Source organism: Artemia franciscana, chromosome 16 (assembly GCF_032884065.1).
Source record: "Artemia franciscana chromosome 16, ASM3288406v1, whole genome shotgun sequence".
Classification (NCBI taxonomy): Eukaryota; Metazoa; Arthropoda; class Branchiopoda; order Anostraca; family Artemiidae; genus Artemia; species Artemia franciscana.
The window spans coordinates 30,881,755-30,907,923 of NC_088878.1; the positions used below are offsets into that span (position 1 = coordinate 30,881,755).

Below are 26,169 nucleotides of genomic sequence, written 5' to 3' on the forward strand. Positions count from 1 at the left end.
AGCTACTTGTTTCAAACAATGTGATATCCTTGTGATACTACTATAGATGAATATTCAGCTTGGAAATACGAGGGCCCAAAAATCGATCCCCTTTGTGGCAACGTTGGGTGACAAGGTTACTGCTTGTTCTTGTAGAAAAAGACTTACACCTGGGTCGATTCGATGCCTTTGGAGGATCTTTATCATTCATCACTTTTGTAATATATATATATATATATATATATATATATATATATATATATATATATATATATATATATATATATATATATATATATAAATATATATATATATATATATATATATATATATATATATATATATATATATATATATATATATATATATATATATATAAATATATATATATATATATATATATATATATATATATATATATATATATATAATTTTGTTTTTCAGTTGATGTTTAGGTAAATCTATAGTAACACGAATCCCTTCTCAGAGAGGGTAGGAAATTCGCTCATATAAGCACTTTCCCTAGATCAAACTTCCTAATGTAGTGCCCAAGTTTTATTTCGCAAATTCTCCAAATTACGGAGGTGTTACGGCAAAATCTGCTTCTTCAGGAAGCTTCGTTCTGAGGAAACAAATCCTCTTAATTAGAGATCAATATCTATTTCTCTTACTAAAGGAACTAGAAATTTCTAATCTTACACCCACATATGCCAGCCTTCATTATAAAGAAAGAAACATTATACTCGGGAAAGGATCTTTTGACATATAATTAGGTATATTGAGAAACTGATGTCACGCAAGCTCCAACTATTCTGTCATCATCAACGGCAGTAGAGCCTTTATATTGGTGAAACGCTAGCTTTATGGTCCAGATTGAGATCATGCACATCTGATGGATAAAGTGGACGCAACCCAATGATAAATGGATGATATTATATGGTATATCATCAAATGCAGTCAAGGTTCTACATTGGTGAGACACTAGATCTTCGATTCAGATTGATATTAAATAAAAAAAACAAGTTTTTTCAACTGAAAGTAAGGAGTGACATCAAAACTTAAAACGCACAGAAATTACTTCGTATATGAAAGAGGCTGCTTCCTCATCAACGCCCCGCTCTTTACGCTAAAGTTTGACTCTTTCTCTCAATTCTTCTTTCTAAAACAGTAAAAAACTTTAGCGTAAAGAGCGAAGCGTTGATGAGGAAGCAGCCTCTTTCATATACGAAGTAATTTCTGTGCGTTTTAAGTTTTGATGTCACTCCTTACTTTCAGTTGAAAAAACTTGTTTTTTTTATTTAATTTCTGAACGTTTTTGAATCAATGCATGTTTTGATTTTGGCTCTCCGCAGAGGAATGATCAAAACGAAATTTGCATATTTTTTTTTTGGCTCAATGGCTTTCTCATAATTTTGATCGAATGATTTTGAGAAAAAAAGAGCGGGGGACGAAGCCTAGTTGCCCCCCGATTTTTTGGTTAATTAAAAAGGCAACTAGAACTTTTAATTTTTTACGAATCTTTTTATTGGTAAAAGATTTACGTAACTTATAAATTAGCTTACGTAAAGAACTTTTGTATTCTCATGTTTTTATTACATATATGAGGGGATTCGCCCCATCGTCAGTACCTCGCTCTTTACACGAAAGCTTAAATTTTATCCCAATTCATTAAGAATGACCCCCTGAATCACAAAAGCCGTAGAATAAGTAGTTGAAATTACCGAAAATATTTTAGCGTAAAGAGCGAGGTATTAGAAGGAGGTGAGCCCCTCATATGGGTAATAATTTCTGTTTGTTTTAAGTTTTATTGCTGTTCCTTACTTCCAGCTGAAAAAGCTTTTTCACTTTTATTTTTTAATTGTTTTTTTTTTAATAATGCTAGTAAATCCTGCTCTCCCTTCATGGAAATTTTCTTCTCCCATTACAAATTCTCGAAGGAAAGTTCCCCCAGCATATCCCCCTCTTCTCAACCCCTCCCCCAAACCAAAAAAATCCTCCTGAAAACGCCTGTATACTTCCCAATAACCATTACTATATGTAAGCACAGGTCAAAGTTTGTAACTTGTTGCCCCTCCCACGGGGACTGTGGGGGAGTAAGTCGTCCCCAAAGACATAGTTATAAGGTTTTTTGACTCCGCTGAATAAAATGGCTATCTCAGAATTTTGATCCGTTGACTTTGGGAAAATAATTAGCGTGGGAGGGGGCCTAGGTGCCCTCCAATTTTTTTGGTCACTTAAAAAGGGCACTAGAACTTTTCATTTCCGTTAGAATGAGCCCTCTTGCAACATTCTAGGACAACTGGGTCGATACGATCACCCCTGGGGAAAAGAAAAAAAAAACAAAAAAACAAAAAAACAAAAAAACAAATAAACACGCATCCGTGATCTGCCTTCTGGCAAAAAATGCAAAATTCCACATTTTTGTAGATAGGAGCTCGAAACTTCTACAGTAGGGTTCTCTGATACGCTGAATCAGATGGTGTGATTTTCGTTAAGATTCTATGACTTTTAGGGGGCGTTTCCCCCTATTTTCTAAAATAACGCAAATTTTCTCAGGCTCGTAACTTTTGATGGGTAAGACTAAACTTGATGAAACTTATATATTTAAAACCAGCATTAAAATGCGATTCTTTTGATGTAGCTATTGGTATCAAAATTCCATTTTTTAGAGTTTTGGTTACTATTGAGCCGGGTCGCTCCTTACTACAGTTCGTTACCACGAACTGTTTGATTGCAGACACCTGGTGGATCAAGTAGAAATGAACGGATCAGAAATAAATGATATTTCATGGTATATCATCAATTGCAGTAGAGGCTCTATATTGGTAACATTCTAGCTCCATGATCTAGACCGAAATCGCAGATATCTTTAGGATCTACTACATGCGACTCAATAAAAAATGGACCATATTATGTGGTTGCTCATCCTCTGCATGTCAACTTGATCTCCATCTCTATCCCTCTATCTATATCTCTAAGTATCCCTATCTATCTAATTCGATAGCTCCCTAATTAAAATATTCGAACATATTTGAAACATTATACAGCTGCCATGTTTTGAAACATTTACGAATCTTTACCCTTACAATTGGAAGAAAACACTATCCCTTAATGCTACTAAGTTTTTCTCTTAACTTATTTATGCTTTAATTTAAATATAAAGATTTACCTTGGACAGGATCATTTGGAAATTTAATAGCTATCAAATGGATTTGTTAAATTCTAATTTTTGTTTGTTTCTTTATGCCAAGTTTCACTAACCTACCTTTTCATTAAAATAAACAAATATTTTTATATAATTACCATATTTAGAATTCCTTGAAAACAGCCCTGGAAATAAGCCTGAAGGCAGTTTGATCTGGGTAATATCATTGAAGTGATTGATACGATTCAACCCTTTTTGCTTTACCTTTGACCCTGATAGATTGATTATAATAAAGGCCTTAAAAAAAGAAGAAAATCAAGAACTTAGAGGATCTGATTTTAAGATAGGAAAATGTATTGTAAACTTTCATTCTTCAAATTTTTGCTCAAAGGTCATACAGCAAACAAAGTTAAATTTTGTTAATAAAATAAAGCAAAAAATTGAATTTCTAGTGATCCTGTAATTTTCATTTTCAGCATGCCATTTTTAAGTAGAATATCAACCTCCCTCGTATGATTACTTTCGCAAGGATACTTGTAGCTAGGGATATTAATGGGAAAGCTTTGTTTGGTATTATATTTCCAGATGATGTTTTTTCATAATGGAAATAATCTACAAGCATCAATGATTTTCAAAAAAGTTTCAACGTTTTCATATAGAATGAAAGATGATTGAAAATGCCAGCCAAACGTTATTTATTCAAAAAGATAAGGATTCTAAGCAATGACAAACAAGGCTGAAATTTTGTACTTTTTTGCCAGAAGAAAGATCACAGATGCGTGTTTATTTGTTTATTTATTTTTTTCCAGGGGGATCGTATTGACCCAGTGGTCCTAAAATGTCACGAAAGGGCTCATTTTGACGAAAATTAAAAGTTATACTGCCCTTTTAAATTGACAAAAATTAGAAGGCAACTAGGCCACCTCCAACGCTCATTTTTTCCCAGAGTTATCCGATCAAAATTTTGGGATAGCCATTTGGTTCAGCATAGTAAAAAAATCTAATAACTATGTCTTTGAGGACAACTTAATCCCCCACAGTCCCCGGAGGAAAGGCTGCAAGTTATGAACTTAGCTCATTGTTTACATATAGTATTGGCTATTGGGAAGTATACTGACATTTTCAGGGGGGATTTTTTTTCTGGTAGGGGGGCTCAGGGGGAGGAGTTACGTCAGAGGATCTTTCCATGGAAAAATTTATCATGGGGAAAGAGAATTTTCATAAAGGGGGCGCTAGCTTTTCCAGCGTTATTAGAAAAAAAACGAGAAAGTAAATAAAAAAGCAAATTTTTTTACTTGAAGTAAGCAGCAAAATTAAACTTAAAACGAACACAAATTATTACGTATATAAGGGGTTTTTCCCCCTTTATGATCTTCATAAAATCATTACGATCCCCCTTTGTAGTTATTCCCCCTAATTTGAACTTTAGTGTAAAGAGCGAGGTATTGACGATGGAGTGAACCCCCTTATATACGTAATAACAATATACAAATATATAAGTTCGTTACGTAAGTTAATTTGCAAGTTACGTATAATTATTACTAAGGAAAACGCTCGTAAATAAAATTAAAAGCTGTTGTGGCCTTTTTAAGTAACAAAAAAAAATTGGAGGGCAGCAATGCCCCCTTCCCCAACCCTTTTTCTCGAAATCGTCCGGTCAGAACTTTGAGAAGGCGATTTAGCCAAAAAAAAGTAAAAATTAATATGTAAATTTTGTTTTAATTTTCCATGCACGGTGAGTTGAATTAAAAACCTACATTAATTCAAAAACGTTCGGAAATTAAATACAAAAACAAGCTTTTTTTTAACTGAAAGTAAGGAGGGACGTCAAAACTTAAAACAAACAGAAATTATTCATATATAAAAAGGGCTGTCCTCTCCTCAACGCCCCGCTCTTTACGCTTAGATTTTACTCTTTGTCACAACTCTTTTTTAAAAAACAAGAAAAACTTTACCGTAAAGAGCATTGTGTTGAAGAGGGGACAGCCCCTTTCATACACGGAATAATTTATGTTCGTCTTAAGTTTTAATGTCACTTATGCTGATTTCAAAAATATAAGGTCCTTTAAGCTTAGCCTCACCCATAAAAGGCTTGTCTAGGATAAAGTGGCACCATCCCAGCACCTCCCGGCAACTGTACCCGGTGTACACGGGTTTGGGGAGTGATAAACTTCTCGTCTCATCCCTAATAAGGACTGAAACCTAAAATTTATCCAATCGTGGGCATTTTGAGTCGTGGGCATTGCGATCGTGGGCATTTTGAGTGTTAGCCATATTTCAAGAGGTAGTTGACTGAAAGTGCGCACCGTGTTTAAATTACGTTTGAAGAATCTATATCAAACGTGTTCTTTAGAGCCGAAAAAATTCATTTTCACCTTTTTAGTCTATTTGTAAAACGTGGTTTAAAAAATTATAAAGTAATTATTTATTATTAATACTTTCACTTTTCTATACTGTAACATAAGCTTACGTACAGTAAAATTCTAAGTCTAACCTACATCTACAGAGCACCATTATGCATCTGATGTGTTTTTCTGTGACAGTCCAGATGGTTGGAAAAGACATAATTCTCACACAGTATAGCAAGCTCATGAGTTCTTTACTCGTCAATGGCAAAAAATATATTTTAGCTATCAACCGAGGCCTAATATATAGCATCAATTGTCAAATAAGGTGCAAGTACAAACAGATTAAATGAGATTTTTCAAGGAAGTTTCTTAGGAGGGATAAAAAATTTAAAAGAAAGGAGCTATGCATTTGTTAAAAAAGCAAACACTTTTGACACTTGAAAGGCAATACCAGAAAAGTAATGAATCTTGAACAGATAAGCTCGGCAAATTAATTACAGAATACATCTTGTATTTTCGCCGGTCAACAAAAATTGACTTTTTTTTTCACAAGAATTAAAATAACGAATTCTAAGTGTTTTTCATATTGAATTTTTTTTTTTTAATTAATTTTTCCCCCATTAGACAGGGATTTTGTATAATACTGATTTGAATTTTCTATAATTTTCTATAAAAAAGCTCTAACTACCTATCTAACTCAAAACTAAAATTACTCATTCTGAATTACCTTGGAAGGGGTAGATAGCAATTTTTGGGCATCTTTGCCTTTGAAATGTCAATCTTCTTGATTGACATTTCCCAACAATTTTTAGCCAGCATAAAGGAACGTCACTGGTCGAATACAAGTGTCGAATATAAAACTAAAAATGATCAGCCCTTATGTCTGGATAGTTATTTGCCTTTGATTTCCAAGATAACTACGACATAAAATTTTTAATGACTACCAGACACTTTTTCAGGTGAATTTAACAGCCCCTTCACTTTATAATTATTATTTGGGAGACTTTCAATTTGATGTTCAAGAATCCATCATAATGTTTATATATAGCTTAGATGAAATTTTTCATTACCCTTAAGTTAATATGCCATGAAGGCGAAAATATTTTTCTAGATTCACTAGTGAGACATATGATACATTTTCTTGTCCAGCTATAAGAGATTCACGTCTAGACCGTAATTGCCCAAATTAGTAAGACTGCTCATCTCTGTTGCCCTGTCCGTACAAAACGACGGCAAAGTTGCAAAGTAAGCAACGGAGCAATGACCTTAAAATCACCGCAAATATCCCCTTCACATTCTTGATATTGCATCAAAATTTTTCTAGTTTTTCCTATGTCTCTATTGTATCAACGGAATGTGGTACAGGCATTGATAGAAGTCCGTTGCAAATACATTAGAGGCAAAGTGAACACATTGATCACTTTGATCCATTTAATCCACAATTGGAATGATGAACAATTGCCAGTCTGGCTGGTCTTGAGGCCCAAGTCAGGTTGGCTTTGAGGCTACTTGTTTTGCTGGGCTTGATGGCTATTCATTTTACCGGTCAAGAAGTCTGGAAGTTGAACTTACAACTTTAAAAGTTTCTGTTTAAAACGATTGAAGTTTTGAATTAGTTCATTGAGGTTTTGTTGATTGGAAAAATTTGGCTTTGATTAACAGGTACCAGGTACAAGTAGATCATAGTGAATCTCATCATGTTATGCATAGAGATACAACCTGTTGTGTGAAGACAGCAGAGGGAAATTCACATAAATTTCCTATCCTCTCCAGGGTGAAACAAGTGTGCGTGCTTTGACCTCTACTGTTCGCAGTCGTCATCGACTTCGTATTGAGGAGCATCGACTCAGCTGGGCTACGCCTAAGTGATCACCATCTGAGCGACCTAGATTTTGCTAACGATATTTCCATCCTCGAAACCCGCAAATCGCGACTTCAAGCGCTGCTCAAGAAAGTTCGACAAAAAGCAGAAGGTTTTGGACTCAATATCAACGCCAGTAGAACAAACGCATGGCAACTACTGATTCACCTATGAACATCAGATTTAATGACAAGGACCTGGAACAAGTGGACCATTTAAAATATCTTGGCAACACCATCTAGAACACTGGATCCACAGCCAATGAAGTCATCACCCGAATTGGACAGGCTAGCAGTGCCTTCAACGGGCTCAAAAGAATTTTGAGGTCGAGTACTTTCTCTCTCCGGCTTAAGCTCCACCTTTTCAACAGATACGTCCTGCATGTCCTCCTCTATACATCTGAAAAATGGCATCTCAACCAAGAACAAGAGGACCTTTGCACCTTCACGCCTCAATACAGCCGGAGTGGGAAGATATCGTCGCAGCCGCACGTTTCAGAGACGACTGGAGACTTGGACGCCCTGGTTGATTCTGGAGGCACAGGAGATTCTAAGGTCTAAGGTAAGGTACAAGTGAAGGATTTTCTTATTTTGATTCAAATCATTTACAATACTAATTAGGTTACAATCAGAGTTATCACTTAAAGTCGTATGTGTATATACAGGTAGAGGGAGGTCTTCATTGCGTAAGATAATGTTTATTGTGGATTGCCACTGATGGATACTTAACTATATATTTTGTTTTAGATGTGATTTTTGAATATTTGTAAAAGGAAATAACAATATCAAACAACACGATCATTTGGTTCCCTCTTTTGAGAATAGTCAATGGTGCATGACGTGTATCATTGTCCCAGCCAGTCAGTCGTCTAGTACGTGAAACTCAAGTGGGGTAAAATGTTGCTTACAAGAATTGAAAGTTAACTTACCAGAAATATTGCAGAAATTATCTGCATGATTTGCACCTCTTTATGGCATAATGGAAGCACAAAACACTTAAACACATTACACACAACCCTAGTTTATCCTTTTATGCTTCCACTTTTATCATCAGCTGAATAATCATACATCAAATTCCTAGAGTATTAGGACTGGGCGTGTCCAGATTTTATTTAAATAACACACCCATGTTCTATGATATTTTACCATTATATTTTACCTTAGGCACAGCTTGAGTAAAATTAGACGCATAAGGTAAAGATCCCTATTAAATGTCAAAGAAAAAGCTAAAATCAAATTTTGTTAAGTAGATTTCACCAAAAAACTATGCCTGATGGGTAATTCTAACTATGCATCTAAATTCAAGATAAAATCACTAGATTTGCCATCCAGATTTCTTACGAAAAAACATTATTGACCATTGCTATGGGCAAATTTGGCTGGATAAAATAAGCGCAGAGATGTTGTCAGAATTACGAGTTTAGAATTAATGAACTGCAATAATTTTGTGCGAAGCAGGGAGAGTTAAAATATAAATTTTTACTCCGTAAGCTTCTAAATTTTCTTAGGGGTTAAGGTGGGAGGTTTTTGGAAGAATTCTAGAGGGCAATCTCTTCTACCTCTACCAATGTGTGCCCAAATGGTTATGAAATTCAGATATCGCGGATAAACGAGTAATGACAAAGATAACATGAAGGTGAAATTCTAGGTGCTTTTCAAAGTCTATCTGGATTATTAACACGCATTTGAGGGATTTTTCTGCTCCAGAAAAATTACCAGATTTTTCAAATATTAAAGCCTACTGGATACCCTTCCAAGGAGTCCGACGGTCAGTGTTCCATAGATAACAAACACATACGTTCAGGATAAACTCCCAGTGAAGGCTATTTTTTTGGGATCTCTCCTTCTGCTGGTGACAACGTTTTATTTGGCTTTACGATATATCACCACTCTCCTAAACCGCCTTTTTTAATATTCTCAGTGTGTATATAGATACAATTTGATTATTTGATTGTACAATTCGATCTCAAGTGTTTCTCTTATATATTAGAACTTTCTTTCAGAAATCCGAACTACAATCAAGAGATATCAAATGTACAATTGAAAGAGAGACAGAAGCCGAAGTACGTTGCATGGGAGCCATACGACCCTTTGAAGCAGAAGTATATGGAATTAGGCAAGTAAATCTATTTATTTTTTTTTGCTGAAATTTGGTTGTTTCGAGAGGGAGGGGTTGCAGGTTTGTAAATCTACATTTCCTTTTTACTTTAAAATTTTTGGTATTACCATATAAGGCTGCAAGTAAACCCGAGGAAAGATTGCTTCCTAGACATATGCTTGTAAGTCCACCAGTCAGGTTTATTTTGAACCTGGTACGTTCTGTTCGATATGGCTGTTTCTCCGTAAATTGTAGAACTAAGTGAGACTACTGTCGTATATTTTTGTGTTAAAAGATGTGCTTTCATTCCATTTTTGTGACGTACATTCGGGAATCAATCAATTTATTCTATATTTATAATGAGGTTGCCACGTTAAACTTGAATTCCCCTGTACGACGGTTTGAACCCTGGCGTCGCTGTTTCTTTGGTTTGGAACTGTGGTCAATCGCATGACTCTGTAAGCTCAGCCAGATTTAAGCCACTTCTAAATGAGTAGGTGGGGAAATATGGGGAAGGTAAACAAGAAGGGTTTGCAAAAGCACAGGACAACTTGCCCCCAAACCCCTCCACCCCATTTCACTTCCTGGCTTAAGAGCCACGAAATGAAGATCGCCGGCAGGGACTGTAAAGTTCAATGGTATTTTTTTTTTTTTTGTTATGACGAGGAAAATCCCCCCTCGCTATTTTAAACCATTTTATTTAAAAATTCTGGCTAACTAATGCTGAACAACCAATTTAGACTATTCAGTTTTGCTTAGGGAAAAATAACTTCATCTTATTGAAGGCTGATTGATTCTTTTGTAAGAGATTAAATAAAAAAGAACATATTTTTTAACTGCAAGTAAGGAGCGACATTAAAACTTAAAACGGACAGAAATTATTCCGTATATAAAAGGAGTTGCCCCCTACTCAACACCTCGCTCTTTACGCTTAAGTTTGAATCTTTCTCATAACCCTACTTTTAAAAGAATAAGAAAAAAAACTTTAGCGCAAAGAGCGAGGCTTTGAGGAGAGGACAACCCCTTTCATATACGGAATAATTTCTGTTTTTTTTTCAAGTTTTAATGTCGCTCCGTGATTGCAGTTAAAAAACTTTTTTTTAATTTAATTTCTGAACTTTTTTTAGTTAATGTATGTTTTGATTTTGAATCACCGTACATAAATAATTAAAACAAAATTCGCATAATAATTTTTTTTTTGGCTAAATGGCTTTCTCATAGTTTTGGTCGGACAATTTTGACGAAAAAAGGGGTGGGGGAGGAGGCCTAGTTGTACTCCAATTTTTGGTTAATTAAAAAGGCAACTAGAACTTTTTTATTATTAATAAATATACGTAACTTACCAATTAGCTTACGTAACGAAATTCAATATTTGTATATTTGTATTACGTATAGAGGGAGTACTCCCCCTCGTCAATACCTCGCTCTTTACACTAAAGCTTAAATTTGGTCCCAATTCTTTAAGAAGGACCCCTGAATCACAAAGGCCGTAGAATAAATAGTTGAAATAACTAAAAATACTTTAGCGTTAAGAGTTGGGTGTCGTGGAGGAGACGGACCCCTTATTTACGTCATAAGTTCTGTTCGATTTTGGTTCTAATGCTGCTCCTTACCTCCACCCGAAAAACCTTTTTTTAAATTTATTTTCTCATTGTTTTTTTTATAATACTAGAAAATTCTGCAGTTCCTTCATGAAAATTTTCTTCCCTCATGATACATTCCTCCATGGAAAGATCCTCCCACGTAAGCCCCTCCCCCGACTCCCTTTTAACGTGAAAAAGTCCCCCTGAAAATGTCTGTACACGTCCCAATAACCATACTATATATAAACAATGGTCAAAGTTTGTAACTTGCAGCCCCTCCCCCGGGGACTGTGGGGGATTAACTCGTCCCGAAAGACATAATTATTAGGTCTTTCAACTATGCTGAACAAAATGGCTATCTCAAGACTTTGATCCAGTGACTTTGGGAAAAGAATGAGCGTGGGAGGGGCCTAGGTCCCCTCCAGTTTTTTGGTCAGTAGGATTCTCTGATACGTTGAATCTGATGGTATGATTTTCAGATTCTTTGATTTTTAGGGGGTGTTTCTCCCTATTTTCAAAAATAAGGTAAATTTTCTCAGGCTCTCAACTTTCGATGGTTAAAACTAAACTTGATGAAACTTATATTTTTAGAATCAGCGTAAAAATTCGATTCTTTTGATGTAATTGTCGTCAAAAATCCAGTTTTTAGAGTTTTGGCTACTATTGAGGCGGATCGCTCCTTACTACAGTTCGTTATCACGAACTGTTTGATATTAAGCCAGTAAAAAGAACAGACTGTTTTATAGTCATACCTTTTTTTTACAAGGAAACTCTCTTTGATTTGTGTTTATGTTCTGATGACGGGCATGAGCACTTTATCATTTCTGAAGTAGAAAAAATTGAAATTGTAGAAATTTAAATATTTCAGCTCACATCCAAGATGATTAAAATTTATAATCAAGATTGAATATACAAATGACGAATAATTTTAAAATATTATTTCTGCCTATATGATCAATGGAATATAACTTACATAAGTACCTGATAAGAGATGCAATAAGACTTATTCTTAAAAGTCTGTCAAAAGCGTCACCTAAACTTATTTTTTGTCAAACGAAAGAAATACTAATGACTAAGTCACGAAATATTGACAGATGGAAGGTGAATATGATATATTACACGCATTTAGGATTCCATATTGTCAAAGATTGTGCTTTTTGGTCATCCATTTCGGGCCTAACGAATCGTCATCGGACTGGGCAAAAGAGGTAATAAGGAAATTTAAAGGAGATAAGACGTTCATGGTAGGGAGTAAGGAGTACATGCATGAATAATCTTGGACGAAAGTGAAGCGTGCGCAACTGTGTTGGGCTCAGGTCGTGTTGCTGTGAGTTATTAGGTGTAGTAGTGTAGGTGTAGTTGTGTATATGGCCCACGGGTTTTTGAAATACACTTATCAATCTATCTATCTATTAGGTGTAGTAGTAGATGAAATAAAGCAAAAAATGCAAAAAGAAATGTTGCTGATGCAGAGAAAGAAAATACTAGTAAAGATGAGACGAAACAAAATTGTGAAATACGATGATTAAATTCCCAAGACAGTAATTGCCTGGTTTAATCGTTACCTGGTTTGAACGAAGAACTACCGTAAATTACTATAAGCTCACAGATATAAGATATCATCAGGTAATATGAAGTATTTAAATGCAACTTTATGTTTAGATGGTATTTCTTACTACACACTTTGGTACTACTCACTTAATAGGAGCTTTTTTTAAAATAATTGATAATTTGGTTTTCAATGCCTTATTGAGGTTGGACGAAACCCGAGAAAAGTAGAACCTTAGATCTTTTTTACAAAATAATCTGTGGCACAATTTATTGGTACACGCTCGTTAAAAGTAATATGGTATTTCCAGCATACTATCCTAAACGAACGTCGGTACAAAGTCACGGACAGAACATAGATCACAGGGCATTTAGGAATACACGTTGGGTTGTATAAGTTAGTATTTTTGAGTGCACCAAGAAATTTGGATTTCCAAGGAATTCCTCTCAAATGACGGATCAATCCTCTAAGATCTAATGCACTGAATTGCCAAAACCTCAGCAGTAGTGGGAAGACTAAGTGCCCTTTGGAGGAAACCTTCTATCAGCCGTAGGACCAAGATGCGCATATACAATGCTTCGGTGGGATCCGTGCTTCTTTACGGAGCCGAAACCTGACCAGCCACTCAGTCTGTGCTTGGCACCGTAAATATAGCCGAAACAAAACATCTTCGCCACATTAAAGGACTATGCTGGCACTATTTTGTTAGCAACGAGAACCTCCTGGCGTTAACTGCTCAAACGCCCTTCTCAGTACAACTCGCCCAGCGAACACTAAGCTGGTACGGGCATCTCCTTCGCATGCCCCCCGACACTCCCGCACGAACGATTTTTGACTTTAATCCCGTGCTGCACGGCGGGAAACGCCCAAGAGGTCGTCCCCCAACCAGATGGAAGGACACGACAGGTGCCTTCTTAGCCATGGCAAATATTCAGGAGGACGTCCACATCCTTGCAAGCGACCGGTCTAAATGGAGGCTCCATGTAGCATCACTCAACGCCGAAAGCATTTCAGCATGAGGATTAAGTCAAGTTAAGTCAAGTAAGTCAAGGAATTTGGATCAATGTGAGGATAAAGACTGGAATATAATTTTGTTATGTCCAGTTATGTACACGATGTGCATATACACAGGAATGTCAAAATATGTTAGCATTTCGTTAAAAAGTTAGGAGAGACTGGAATTCAGATTAAGACTGTTCAATAGAAATTTTTTACGACTTGGCATGAGACAAATATTGCTTTTATATCCTTGTTATTTTTAACGTTTACCGCATATTTTGAACTTTTCTACTTAATGTCAAGACGGTATACAAAGAAAAGACCATTTTAAGGCCTAATCACAAGATAAATGTTGTGTTAAACCCTTTTAATGTTTTTTTTTTAGTAATTCTGTCTGATAACTATTAAGATAATGGACAAAATAGCCACCTAACAGCCTATTCACGGGATAAATATTGTTTTAATTTTTTTGTTGTTTAAGCCTGTCTGCTAGCTATCAAGGCAGTGTACAATATAATGGTCATCTTACGACCTAATCACAGGATAAATTCTGCTATAAACCCTTGTAATGTTTCTTCTTTTAGTAAAACCGTCTACTAAAAATCAAGGCAATGTACAAATAGTCATCTTACCACCTAGTCCCTGGATAAATACTGTTTCCAAATCTTGTAATGTATTTTGTGTAAACCTGTGTGTTAACTATCAAGGCAATTTAAAGCGAAATGAACACCTTCCTGCCTAATCATGGGATTAATGTGATTAATGTTGGGATTAATGGGATTAATGTTGTTTTGAAATCTTTTTATGAGTGCAAAAGAATATACCAAGGATGATGCATAAGTTCTATGGAGGATAATTCTGATTCTTCTAGTTGATGGACCGAATCATCAAAGCCTCAATTAACTATACTGAATCTTTTGATCGAATATCATTTCTGATTCTTCTGATAATTCTGATTCTTCTAGTTCGAAGATCATGGATTGACTCACCAGACCTTCAATTAGCTATACTTACTCTTCTGACCGAAGATCATTCTGATTATTCTGATTCTTCTAGTTCGAAGATCCTAGATCGACTCACCGAAGCTTCTAGTTCGAAGATCGACTCACCAAAGCTTCAATTAACTATACTGATTCTTCTGGTCGAAGATCATTCTGATTCTTCTGTCTACTTCGAAGATCTGGGATCGACTCACCAAAGTTTCCATTAATTATACTAGCGTTGCTTGGCTCTCGTTCTCCACGTGGAACTTCATTTTAGCATTCTAACCCTAATACTTGGTAATTTTCCAAGTCAGCAATGCTTCAATCGAGCGACAATCATTGCCTTGATACTCATAAACGAGAAACCCCCCTCACTTTGGCTGTCTGTACTAACAAAACAGACCTTTTGCTCGCCCAGGGATTAAATCACTGGCCGTCAAAAGTAACTGATACTTTGATTTGTCAAACGTCATTGCTGCTAAATAAAAAAATATATACCCATGTCGATGTAGCCTCATTTTTTCCTCGATTTTTTGTACCGACGAAATTCTGTCCATACTGGTTCGGAAAGAGTAGCTGTGAAAATAATTTTTAAGGTGATTGGATTTCTTAAATTTTTGCTTATTTTTATTTAGTATTTTTTCGCAGTGGGAAGAAGGGAGCCATCTCAACCTGTCCGTCCACTTTCTAGATCAGCTACCCTAACCCTCCATTACTATATCTACGTTTAGTGAAGCCAAGTGCATTAAATACCCAAATATCACAGCATAGTTATCACAAGCATTGCATTTAAAAAGGATAAAAAAACATTTTTTAACCAAAAGCAAGGAGCAAGATTAAAACTTAAGTATATTAGGTGGCATACCCGTTTCTTAACCCTTGTTCTTTATGCTAAAGTCTTAAAATTATTTGGAAATACCTCTATTTCCAATTTAACCGTCTTTTTATTTGAGCCGTCTCTCTTAAGAATTGTGGCAAAAAGTCAAATTTTAGCGTAAAGAGTGACGGTTGAGGAAAGGGTATCCCCCTGATATGCCGAACAATTTCTATTCGTTTTAAAATTTTAATCTTGCTCCTTACTTTCAGTTGAAAACAACTTCATTTTTCTTATTTGATTGTTGAAAAAATCTGATATTCGATAAAGGCTTTTACATGCCATGTTTGTGACGCCTATGCTCTGATGTGGAGGATTTAATTCACTATAACTACAGTAAAGTTATATAAAGTACTGAAGAACCAGAATCACTAATCTTGACAATGAAAAGATAGGAGGAGATTCCTCCCCATCCCTGCTATGGAAAAACTACTAACTTAAAAAATAATTAAAAATTTAAAAGATCCAAACGCCTTCAATATTTATTTCCAAGGTTTAACTGCTCTTTCAAAATCAGTTCCTGACCTTTTTGTAAATCATGATAAAAAATCTTCTTCTCTCCCCCTTCCATAGAAAAATTCGTTTTAAATTTCCCCCTGGAGATTTTTTTATCCAAGGAAAATTCTACTTGCTAAAAATTATTCCTAAGGAAATTTTTGTAAATTTTCTAGTAGCAAATACTATACTTGAACAAAGGGCAAATTGTATAACTTATAGCCCTATGCCTTGGGGCTATGGAGGTCTTGTCATCTCCAGAGGCACCTTTATTGGAGCTTTCAACCATGCTTAATCTAACGGCTATCTCAAGATTGGATGTCTTCGGGGAAAAGGGGCTTGGGAGGCTAGCTAGTTGCCCTTAAATATTTTTGGCTACTCAAAAAGGGCACTAGAACTTCTGATTTTTTTTTCAAACGGGCTCTCCCTCAAATCTCTAGGACCAATGGTTTGTTTCGATCTCCCTTGAAAAAAAACACACACACAGATCAAATACAATATTCTACATTTTTGGGGATAGGAGGTTGAAACCTCTACACTGCTCTCTGACACGCTGAATCCAGAATCATGTTGGTTTCTTAAATTACGTTAATTACCATTAGGATCTTACCATTAGGATCTCTTGAATTTTTGGGGTCGCTTCCCCCTTTTTTGAGAATCAGGCAATTTTTTTCAAGCTCGACGGATAAACTTAAAGATAATGAATTTGTTATGTTTGGAATCCTTATAAAAAGACAGTTCATTTGATGCATCAGTTCAGTCATTCATTCATTTATTAGATACTAAATACACTATACAGAATATAAAATACCATGTAAAAAACAAGTTAATATCGAAATTCCTTTTTTTTATTGTTTTAGTTACCATTTGCCCGAGTCGCTCCGCAGTTACAGTTCGCTACCACAAACTGTTTGATAGTGACATTTCAGTTATCGTCGACAAATTTAGCCCAACATTATTCATATCCAAGCCAAGATTTTAGTGGAGTCACAAATTCAAACTTTTGTATATAGCACAAGAAAAGGCAAAATAACTAAAAAATATAACGTATTCCAGGAGTTGTAATCCTACATCGAAGGCTGCGCAAGAAATGGAGGGGGGGGGGTAATATGACCAATAGAAAAATTCTTTTCGAGGAAAGGTAAACAAAATCGTAAACGAATCTATGAATCACAATCAAAAGTTACATTGAATTTTCAACAATCTTAAATTTTGCAGCAAATTTATTCAAAATTGAACAAAAAAATTAGATAATTGTGCCAAAGATGCACACTAAGATTTTTTTAGAAAGGGGAGGGGCAAAATACTACAGAAGCCTAAATTCAATGTGTTTTTGCTAGGTTTCCCCCTCCAACATATGTTTTATAATTTTTACATAGTAGGGGGACAAAGCTTCTCCCAGTGTTCGTTTAGGAGTCTACAGTAATAAATGACTCTCCGTGGTTACAAAAGTAAACAATAAAAAAAAGCAATTGGATGCCAACTATTAAATATAATTAGCTCAAGTCAGATGATACGGGACGCCACAGATTAATAAAATTAAAAAGGAAGAAATGGGAAGACATTTTCTTACAATCAACAAAAAGTGAATGTATTAAACCGCACTTTTATGACCAACTTGAAAAAAGCTGATTTGCAAAAGTTAATCATTTCATATACAAAAAGAAAAAACAGCTTACATATCCAGATATATTTCATAGGAAGGAAGGCAACTTTCTAAAATCCATCTACAGCCAAACTTCCATTCTTATCGAACTAAAGCTATTAAAACTTGAATTGTTATATTTAGTTTGTGGGCCCACTACTAAAATAGAAATAAAATAAAAATTATAAACAAACGTAAAATCAAATTAACATCTGCAACCACGGAGAGTCATATGGAGAACATATGCAACCAATATGGCAACTAATATGGAGAACATATGGTGGAAGGGCTTTTTCAAGTCAATTTGTGCAGCTCTCTGACAAGCCTACCAATTTTCATCGTCCTAGCACGTCCAAAAGCACCAAACTCGCCAAATCACAGAGCCCCTCCCCCCAACTCCCCCAAATAGAGCGAATCTAGTACGATTCTGTCAATCACGTATCAAGGACATTTGTTTATTCTATCCACCAAGCTTCATCCCGATTCTGCATCAAAATCAATCAAATTAACATCAATCAATCAAATCAATCAAAATCAATCAAATTAACGTGTCGTTTATTAAAGCACAACGCTGTTACAATATTTAGTATATAACAATCAAACAGTTCGTGGTAACGAACTGTAGTAAGGAGCGACCCGGCTCAATAGTAAACGAAACTCTAAAAAACAGAATTTCGATACTAAAAGATATATCAAAAGAATCGGATTTTTATGCTGATTTTAAATATATAAGTTTCATCAAATTTAGTCTTTGTCATCAAAAGTTACGAGCCTGAGAAAATTTGCCTTATTTTGGAAAATAGGGGGTAACACCCCCTAACAGTCATAGGATCTTAACGAAAATTACACCATCGCATTCAGCGTATCAGAGAACCCTATACACAAAATTCCAAGGTCCAATCTACAAAAATGTGGAATTTCGTATTTTTTGCCAGAAGACAAATCACGGGTGCGTGTTTATTTGTTTTTTTTTTGTTTTTTTTTTCCCAGGGGTCATCGTATCGACCAAGTGGTCCTAGAGTGTTGCAAGAGGGCTCATTCTAACGGAAATGAAAAGTTCTAGTGCCCTTTTTAAGTGACCAAAAAAATTGGAGGGCACCTAGGCCCCCTCCCACGCTCATTTCTTTCCCAAAGTCAACGGATCAAAATTTTGAGATAGCCATTTTGTTCCACATAGTCGAAAACCATAATAACTATGTCTTTGGGGATGACTTACCCCCCACAGTCCCTGGGGGAGGGGCTGCAAGTTACAAACTTTGACCAATGTTTACATACAGTAATGGTTACTGGGAAGTGTACCGATGTTATCAGGGGGATTTTTTTGGTTTGGGTGTGGGGTTCAGGGGAGGGGGCTATATGGGAGGATCTTTCCTTGGAGGAGTATTTCATGGGGGAAGAGAAATTCAATGAAAAGGGCGCAGGACTTTCTAGCATTACTATAAAAAAACAATGAAAATATAAACATGAAAAAGTTTTTTCAATTGAAAGTAAGGAGAAGTATTAAAACTTAAAACGAACAAAGATCATTACGCATATGAAGGGTTCTAAAAATACTTTAGCATAAAGAGCGAGGTATTTAGGAGGAGATAAATACTTCGCTCTTTATGCTAAAAATTTTTTAAATAATTTCAACTATTTATTCTACGGCCTTTCTGACTCAGGGGTCATTCTTAAAGAATTGGGATAAAACGTAACGTAAGTTACGTAAGTTATGTACGTTTGTTACGTAAGTTAATTCTTAAGTTACGTTTTTTTTACTAATAAAAACGTTCGTTAAAAATTAAAAGATCTAGTTGCCTTTTTGAGTAACCGAAAAATTGGAAGGCAACTAGACCTCCTTCCCCACCCCTTATTTCTCAAAATCGTCTGATCAAAACTAAGAGAAAGCCATTTAGCTAAAAAAAAGAATTAATATGCAAATTTCATTTTAGTAATTTATGTACGGAGAGCCAAAATCAGACATGCATTAGTTCAAAAACTTTCAGAAATTAAATAAAAAAAACAAGTTTTTTTAAATGAAAGTAAGGAGCGACATTAAAACTTAAAACGAACAGAAATTACTCCGTATATGAAAGGGGCTTTTCCTCCTCGACACCCCGCTCCTTGCGCTAAAGTTTGATTCTTTCTCGCAACTCTACTTTTTAAAACAATAAAAAACTTTAGCGTAAGGAGCGGGGTGTCGAGGAGGAAAAGCCCCTTTCATATACGGAATAATTTCTGTTCGTTTTAAGTTTTAATGTCGCTCCTTACTTTCATTTAAAAAAACTTGTTGTTTTTATTTAATTATATACTAAACTGAGAGAAGCTATGTTGATGTAAGATACTAAAACTGAGAGCTTCTCTCAGTGTTCGTTTAGGAGTCTACAGTAATAAATGACTCTCCGTGGTTAAAAAAACTAAAGAATAAAAAAGAAAAAAAGCAATTGGATGTCAATTATTACATATAATAAAATAAAATCAGACGATGCAGGACGCCATAGATTAATAAAATAAGAAATAAATAAAGAAAGAAATGGGAAGACATTTTCTTACAATCAGCAAAAAATAAATGCATTAAACCGTACTTTTATAACCAACTTGAAAAAAGCTAATTTCCAAAAGTCAATCGTCTCATTTACCAAAAAAAAAAACAGCTTACATATCCAGATATATTTCATAGGAAAGCAACTTTCTAAAATCCATCTGCAGCCAAACTTCCATTCTTATCGAACTAAAGCTATTAAAAACTTGAATGGTTATATTTAGTTTGTGGGCCCGCTACTAAAACAAAAATAAAAAAAAAATTCTAAACAAATATAAAATCAAATTAACATCTGCTACTTTCTTACTTTTTTTCTTTTTACGCTGTCTTCGAAGATTTAATAGAATGATATGCCAATATCCGTAAAGATATTTCTAATTAGACTCTAAGCCGAGATATTTTTAAACCTAGGTCGAGGAGTTTTACCCTGCCTGCTTTACACCTTTAGCATGGAATTTTAGCACAGCCACCCGGACCACTTCATTGAACCAATTATTAAAGATGGAAAATTGGCGGGAGTTAAAAAGCTGAAGGGGTGTTCTCAGGGCCTAATTGCAGTTCATTACTTCCAAAAAATATCATTTATTTGGCTTCAGCGCAAGGATAATATATTTTTTATGTCTAAGAGCACATGGATAAACCTAATTTAGTTTATTGGATGCATTTGACAAAAAGCATGCTTTCTTAATTGCAGTTTCTTCAGTTTAAGAGTATTCTAGACTTGACAGTCATTCTAGGGAAATGACCTTTCTTTAGAGAATTAAACTCGGTGGAAACCAATTTTCCCTGTGAATGAAATTCAAGCAAATAGGGTCAAAAAGAATTTATGTTTGCAAAAATGGAGAATATTTTTTTATTTGGTTATTGCAAGCTTGACAATTACAAATTTGGCACTTGCAAACCTAATTATTTTATTTAGTTTTTTATAGCATTTTGTAGCGAAAATTATATTTATTTTGTCATCATAAATTAATTATTAGCTTATAGAATTGGGATAAATTTCCGTTAATTTTAATTCAAATATAGCTTCATCCTAATAAATCTTATGACATTGATATCTTTTTATAAATCAAAGTTTACCGACAAATGAAAAAAAAAGAAAAAAGATCCATTTCGGTTTTTACATTTCATTTAAAGCTTTCTTGTGCCTGATAGATACCATTTATTATTTTTTAATGTTTTTTATTCATTATTGATTTACTTACTATTAATTTATATATCACTAGCTGTTGGGGTGGCGCTTCGCGCCACCCCAACACCTAGTTGGTGGGGGCGCTTCGCGCCCCCCCCCCCCCCCAAGCCCCCCCGCGCGCGTAAGTCGTTACGCGCCATATTAGTTACGCGCCATTGTAGTTGTCCCATTGTCTGTGCATATAAATAGATTGTCAGGTTTACCGACTCTTGAACATGCAACATATAATGGTCCATGGGAAAACAATCCGTATTCAGATCTATACCTCATGATTCTAATGATTGCCCTTGAGCTTTGTTGATGGTGATTGCTAATCGACCATTCCCTGAGTCGCCATCGTCATTTATATATCCCCCTGTGCACCCCGGCGTCCCCTTTGTAGTTATGTCCCTGTGTCCCGGTCGTCATTTATATTCCCTGTGTCCCGGTCGTCATTTGTGTCCCGGTGTTCCAGTCTGTGATTTCTCTTTGAGTGTCCCGGGCGTCATTTATATTCCTTGTGTCCCGGTCGTCATTTATATCCCCCTGTGCCCCCCGGCGTCCCCATTGTAGTTGTGTCCCTGTGTCCCGGTCATCATTTATATTCCCTGCGTCCCGGTCGTCATTTGTATCCCGGTGTCCCGGTCTGTATATACATTCGTTTTTTAGTTTTGTTTTTCTCCTTTATTTTTTTCCTTTTTTCTTTTTTTTCTTTTTTAGTTTATTTAGATTTTTAGATTTTTTAGTTTTTTTATTAGTTTTTAGTTTTTTTGTAGTTTTTACCATTTTTTTAGTTTTTTTAGTTTTTTTTTTACTTATGTCCTGGTCGTCATTTATACTCCCTGTGTCCCGGTCGTCATTTGTGTCTCGGTGCTTTGTTGATTGCTAATTTATATTATATTTATATTTATATTTTTTATATTTATTAATATTTTTTTAGTTTTCTTTTTCTCTTATTTTTCAGTTTTTTCCTTTTTTTTAGTTTTTTCTTTTTTAGTTTTTAGTTTTTTTTGTTTTTTACCTTTTTTTAGTTTTTTTAGTTTTTTTAGTTTTTTAGCTTTTTTAGTTTTTTTATTAGTTTTTAGTTTTTTTTTAGTTTTTGCCTTTTTTTAGTTTTTTCAGTTTTTTTTTAGTTTTTAGTTTTTTACCTTTTTTTTAGTTTTTTTTTAGTTTTTTAGCTTTTTTAGTTTTTTTTCTTTTTAGTTTTTTTTGTAGTTTTTACCTTTTTTAGTTTTTTTTCTTCTTTTGTATTGGTGTGAAATAATTCAGACGTCATATGCGGACAAACACGACGTCACTCGACAGACAGACAGACAGACATAACCCACAAACAACTTATTTTTATATATATTTATTCATATTTTTTTAGTTTTCTTTTTCTCTTTTATTTTTCAGTTTTTTCCTTTTTTTTAGTTTTTTTCTTTTTTAGTTTTTAGTTTTTTTTAGTTTTTTACCTTTTTTTAGTTTTTTTTAGTTTTTTTAGTTTTTTAGTTTTTTTATTAGTTTTTATTTTTTTTGTAGTTTTTGCCTTTTTTTAGTTTTTTCAGTTTTTTTTAGTTATTAGATTTTTACCTTTTTTTAGTTTTTTTTTAGTTTTTTTTAGTTTTTTAGCTTTTTTAGTTTTTTTTCTTTTTAGTTTTTTTTGTAGTTTTTACCTTTTTTAGTTTTTTTTTCTTCTTTTGTATTAGTGTGAAATAATTCAGACGTCATATGCGGACAAACACGACGTCACTCGACAGACAGACAGACAGACATAACCCACAAACAACTTATTTTTATATATATTTATTCATATTTTTTTAGTTTTCTTTTTCTCTTTTATTTTTCAGTTTTTTCCTTTTTTTTAGTTTTTTTCTTTTTTAGTTTTTAGTTTTTTTTAGTTTTTTACCTTTTTTTAGTTTTTTTTTAGTTTTTTTAGTTTTTTAGCTTTTTTAGTTTTTTATTAGTTTTTATTTTTTTTGTAGTTTTTGCCTTTTTTTTATTTTTTTCAGTTTTTTTTTAGTTATTAGATTTTTATCTTTTTTTAGTTTTTTTTAGTTTTTTAGCTTTTTTAGTTTTTTTTTCTTTTTAGTTTTTTTTGTAGTTTTTACCTTTTTTAGTTTTTTTCTTCTTTTGTATTAGTGTGAAATAATTCAGACGTCATATGCGAACAAACATGACGTCACCTGATCCATCCACAGATCCACACACAGACAACTTATTTTTATATATATAGATTTACTATATTTATTTATTTTTGTTTTTACCGATTTTATTGATTTATATTTAATAAGAGACTGAAAAATTGTGTCGCAAGTTATTGAGAAAAAATTGCTTCTTGACAATCTACCTGAATATATCAAGTAACATAAAAGCTTTTAGTCCGGTCCTAGGACCCTGTTCCCTTTTCTTTGCTTATTACCAAGGGAGATAAGATGCTCTAACTAAGATTGGTGAGCGTCAAATAGCTGATCAAAGTCTTGCGAATGCTTGTTTCTGTGGCAGAATGAGAATGGAGGAGTCAACACTGAAACGTTGGTTTTGAATTTTTTTTTCTTTTTGTAAACTTCAAAACTTACGTAGCAAGTATCATAATACTCGCTCAAACAGCCTGCTGATGGAATAACCCTGACATTATTTACTGATACAGATTATTTTAATTCTCCATGTCGCATGAAGAAGATTCCTGCATTTTATCAGTACTAGTTTTGTTTCGAGTTTAATTCTAAAAACATTTACCAGTTCCCTTTACTGACTAACCAGTTTAAAACGCTCTTAAATTTAAGAAATTGAAGTAATATATATTTAGACTTATACTGAATTGTTCCAGGCTAAACACACTTTCACTTTCAGAGAGGAAATTAGTGAAGTCAGGTAGGAAATCCGGGAGGAATCCATTCAAAATTGCATATTAACCCTTAAGACAAAAAAGTCAAAAATTGCATCACAACATTTACGGATCTTAGAGACACTTAGCGTAATTTTTCTTGAATGGTCTGCAAGGACATATCGAGGGGAGGGTTATTAGTTTTGACATATTAAATGTTTGATGTGTTTTTTCAAGACATTTTGTATTCCCTCCCCCCCCCAAAAAAAAGAGCTCCAAATAGGGATAGGTCCTTTTATTAGAATTAAATAAAAAAAAAATACTTTTTTTTAACTAAAAGTAAGGAGCGACATTAAAACTTAAAACGAACAGAAATTACTACGTGTATGAAACGGGCTGTTCCCTTCTCAATGTCCCGCTCTTTACGTTAAAGTTTGACTCTTTCTCTCAATTCTTCTTTATTAAACAGTAAAAAACCTTAGCGTAAAGAGCGGGGCGTTAAGAAGGGAACAGCCCCTTTCATACACATAGTAATTTCTGTTCGTTTTAAGTTTTAAGGTCGCTCCTTGCTTTCAGTTAAAAAAATAGTTTTTTTTATTTAATTTCTGAACGTTTTAGAATTTATGCATGTTTGATTTTGGTTCTCCACAGATAAATTATTAAAAATAGATTTGCATATTAATTCTTTTTTTGGCTAAATAACTTTCTCTTAGTTTTGATCAGAAAATTTTGAGAAAAAAGGGGTGGGGGAGGAGGCCTAGTGGTCCTCCAATTTTTCGGTTGCTTAAAAAGGCAACCAGTGCTATTAATTTTTAACGACCGTTTTTATTAGTAAAAAATATGCGTAAATTAAAAATTAACTACGTAACGAACTTCTATGTTCTTATATTCTTATTATGTATATGAGGAGTTTTGTCCCCTCTTTAATACCTAGCTCTTTACACTAAGCCTAAATTTTATCCCAATTCTAAGAATAACCCCTGAATCTGAAAGGCCGTAGAATAAACAGTTGAAATTACTAAAAATACTTTAGCATAAAGAGCTAGGTATTTAGGAGGAGAAGAACCCCTCATATGCGTAATAATCTCTGCTCGTTTTAAGTTTTAATGCTGCTCCTTACTTTCAGTAGAAAAAAAATTTCATGTTTATTTTTTCATTGTTTTTTGTAATAATGCTAGAAAATCCTGCATCCCCTTCATTGAATTTCTCTTCCCCCATGACATATTCCTCAAAGGAAAGATCCTCCCACATAGCCCCCTCCCCTCAACCCCCCCCCCCAAACCTAAAAAATCCCCCTGAATATGTCTGTACACTTCCCTATAACCATTACTGTATGTAAACACTGGTCAAATTTTGTAACTTGCTGCCCCTCCCCCGGGACTGTGGGGGAGTAAGTCATCCCCAAAGACATAGTTATTATGGTTTTCGACTATGCTGAACAAAATGGATATCTAAAAATTTTGATCCGTTGATTTTGGGAAAAAATGAGCGTGCAAGGGGGCCAAGGTGTCCTTCAATTTTTTTGTCACTTAAAAAGGGCACTAGAACTTCTAATTTCTGTTAAAATGAGCCCTCTTGCGACATTTTCGGACCGCTTGGTCGATACGAGGACCCCTTGGGAAAAAAAACAAATAAACACGCACCCGTGATCGATCTTCTGGCAAAAAATACGAACAGAAATACGAAACTACAAAAGTTTCGTATTTATACGAACTAAAATACGAAACTTTTGCAGTAGAATTCTATGATACGCTGAATGGGATGGTGTGATTTTCGCTAAGATTCTATGACTTTTAGGGGGTGTTTCCCCCTATTTTCAAAAATAAGGCAAATCGTAACTTTTGATGACAAAGACTAAATTTGATGAAACTTGTATATTTAAAATCAGCATAAAAATACGATTCCTTTGATGTATCTTTTAGTATCAAAATTCCGTTTCTTAGAGTTTTGTTTACTATTGAGCCGGGTCGCTCCTTACTACAGTTTGTTACCACGAACTGTTTGACAATGAAACAATAATATAAACAAAAGCTCGAGATATTTTGATGACTTAGTCAGTTATTAGTCACGATTATATTATTCAGAATAAATATAGTTTGTTTAATTTTAAATA

The 26,169-nt window shown here is 34.4% G+C and overlaps 1 protein-coding gene and 1 long non-coding RNA gene across 2 annotated transcripts in view; one reads left to right on the plus strand and one right to left on the minus strand.

Annotated features, from left to right (window-relative positions):
- The window catches only part of LOC136036827 (neuroligin-4, Y-linked-like), a 277,273-nt gene that overhangs the window by 239,807 nt on the left and 11,297 nt on the right, over positions 1-26,169 (plus strand). The window contains exon 10 of the mRNA XM_065719159.1: positions 9,336-9,448. Within this exon, the coding sequence (XP_065575231.1) occupies positions 9,336-9,448 (113 nt within the window). The remainder of the gene's footprint in view (positions 1-9,335; positions 9,449-26,169) is intronic.
- On the minus strand, positions 22,103-23,919 carry LOC136037341 (uncharacterized). Its single transcript, XR_010619918.1, has 2 exons — positions 22,705-23,919; positions 22,103-22,271 (listed from the first exon to the last, which is right to left on the minus strand). It is a non-coding gene; the product is annotated as an uncharacterized LOC136037341 (long non-coding RNA).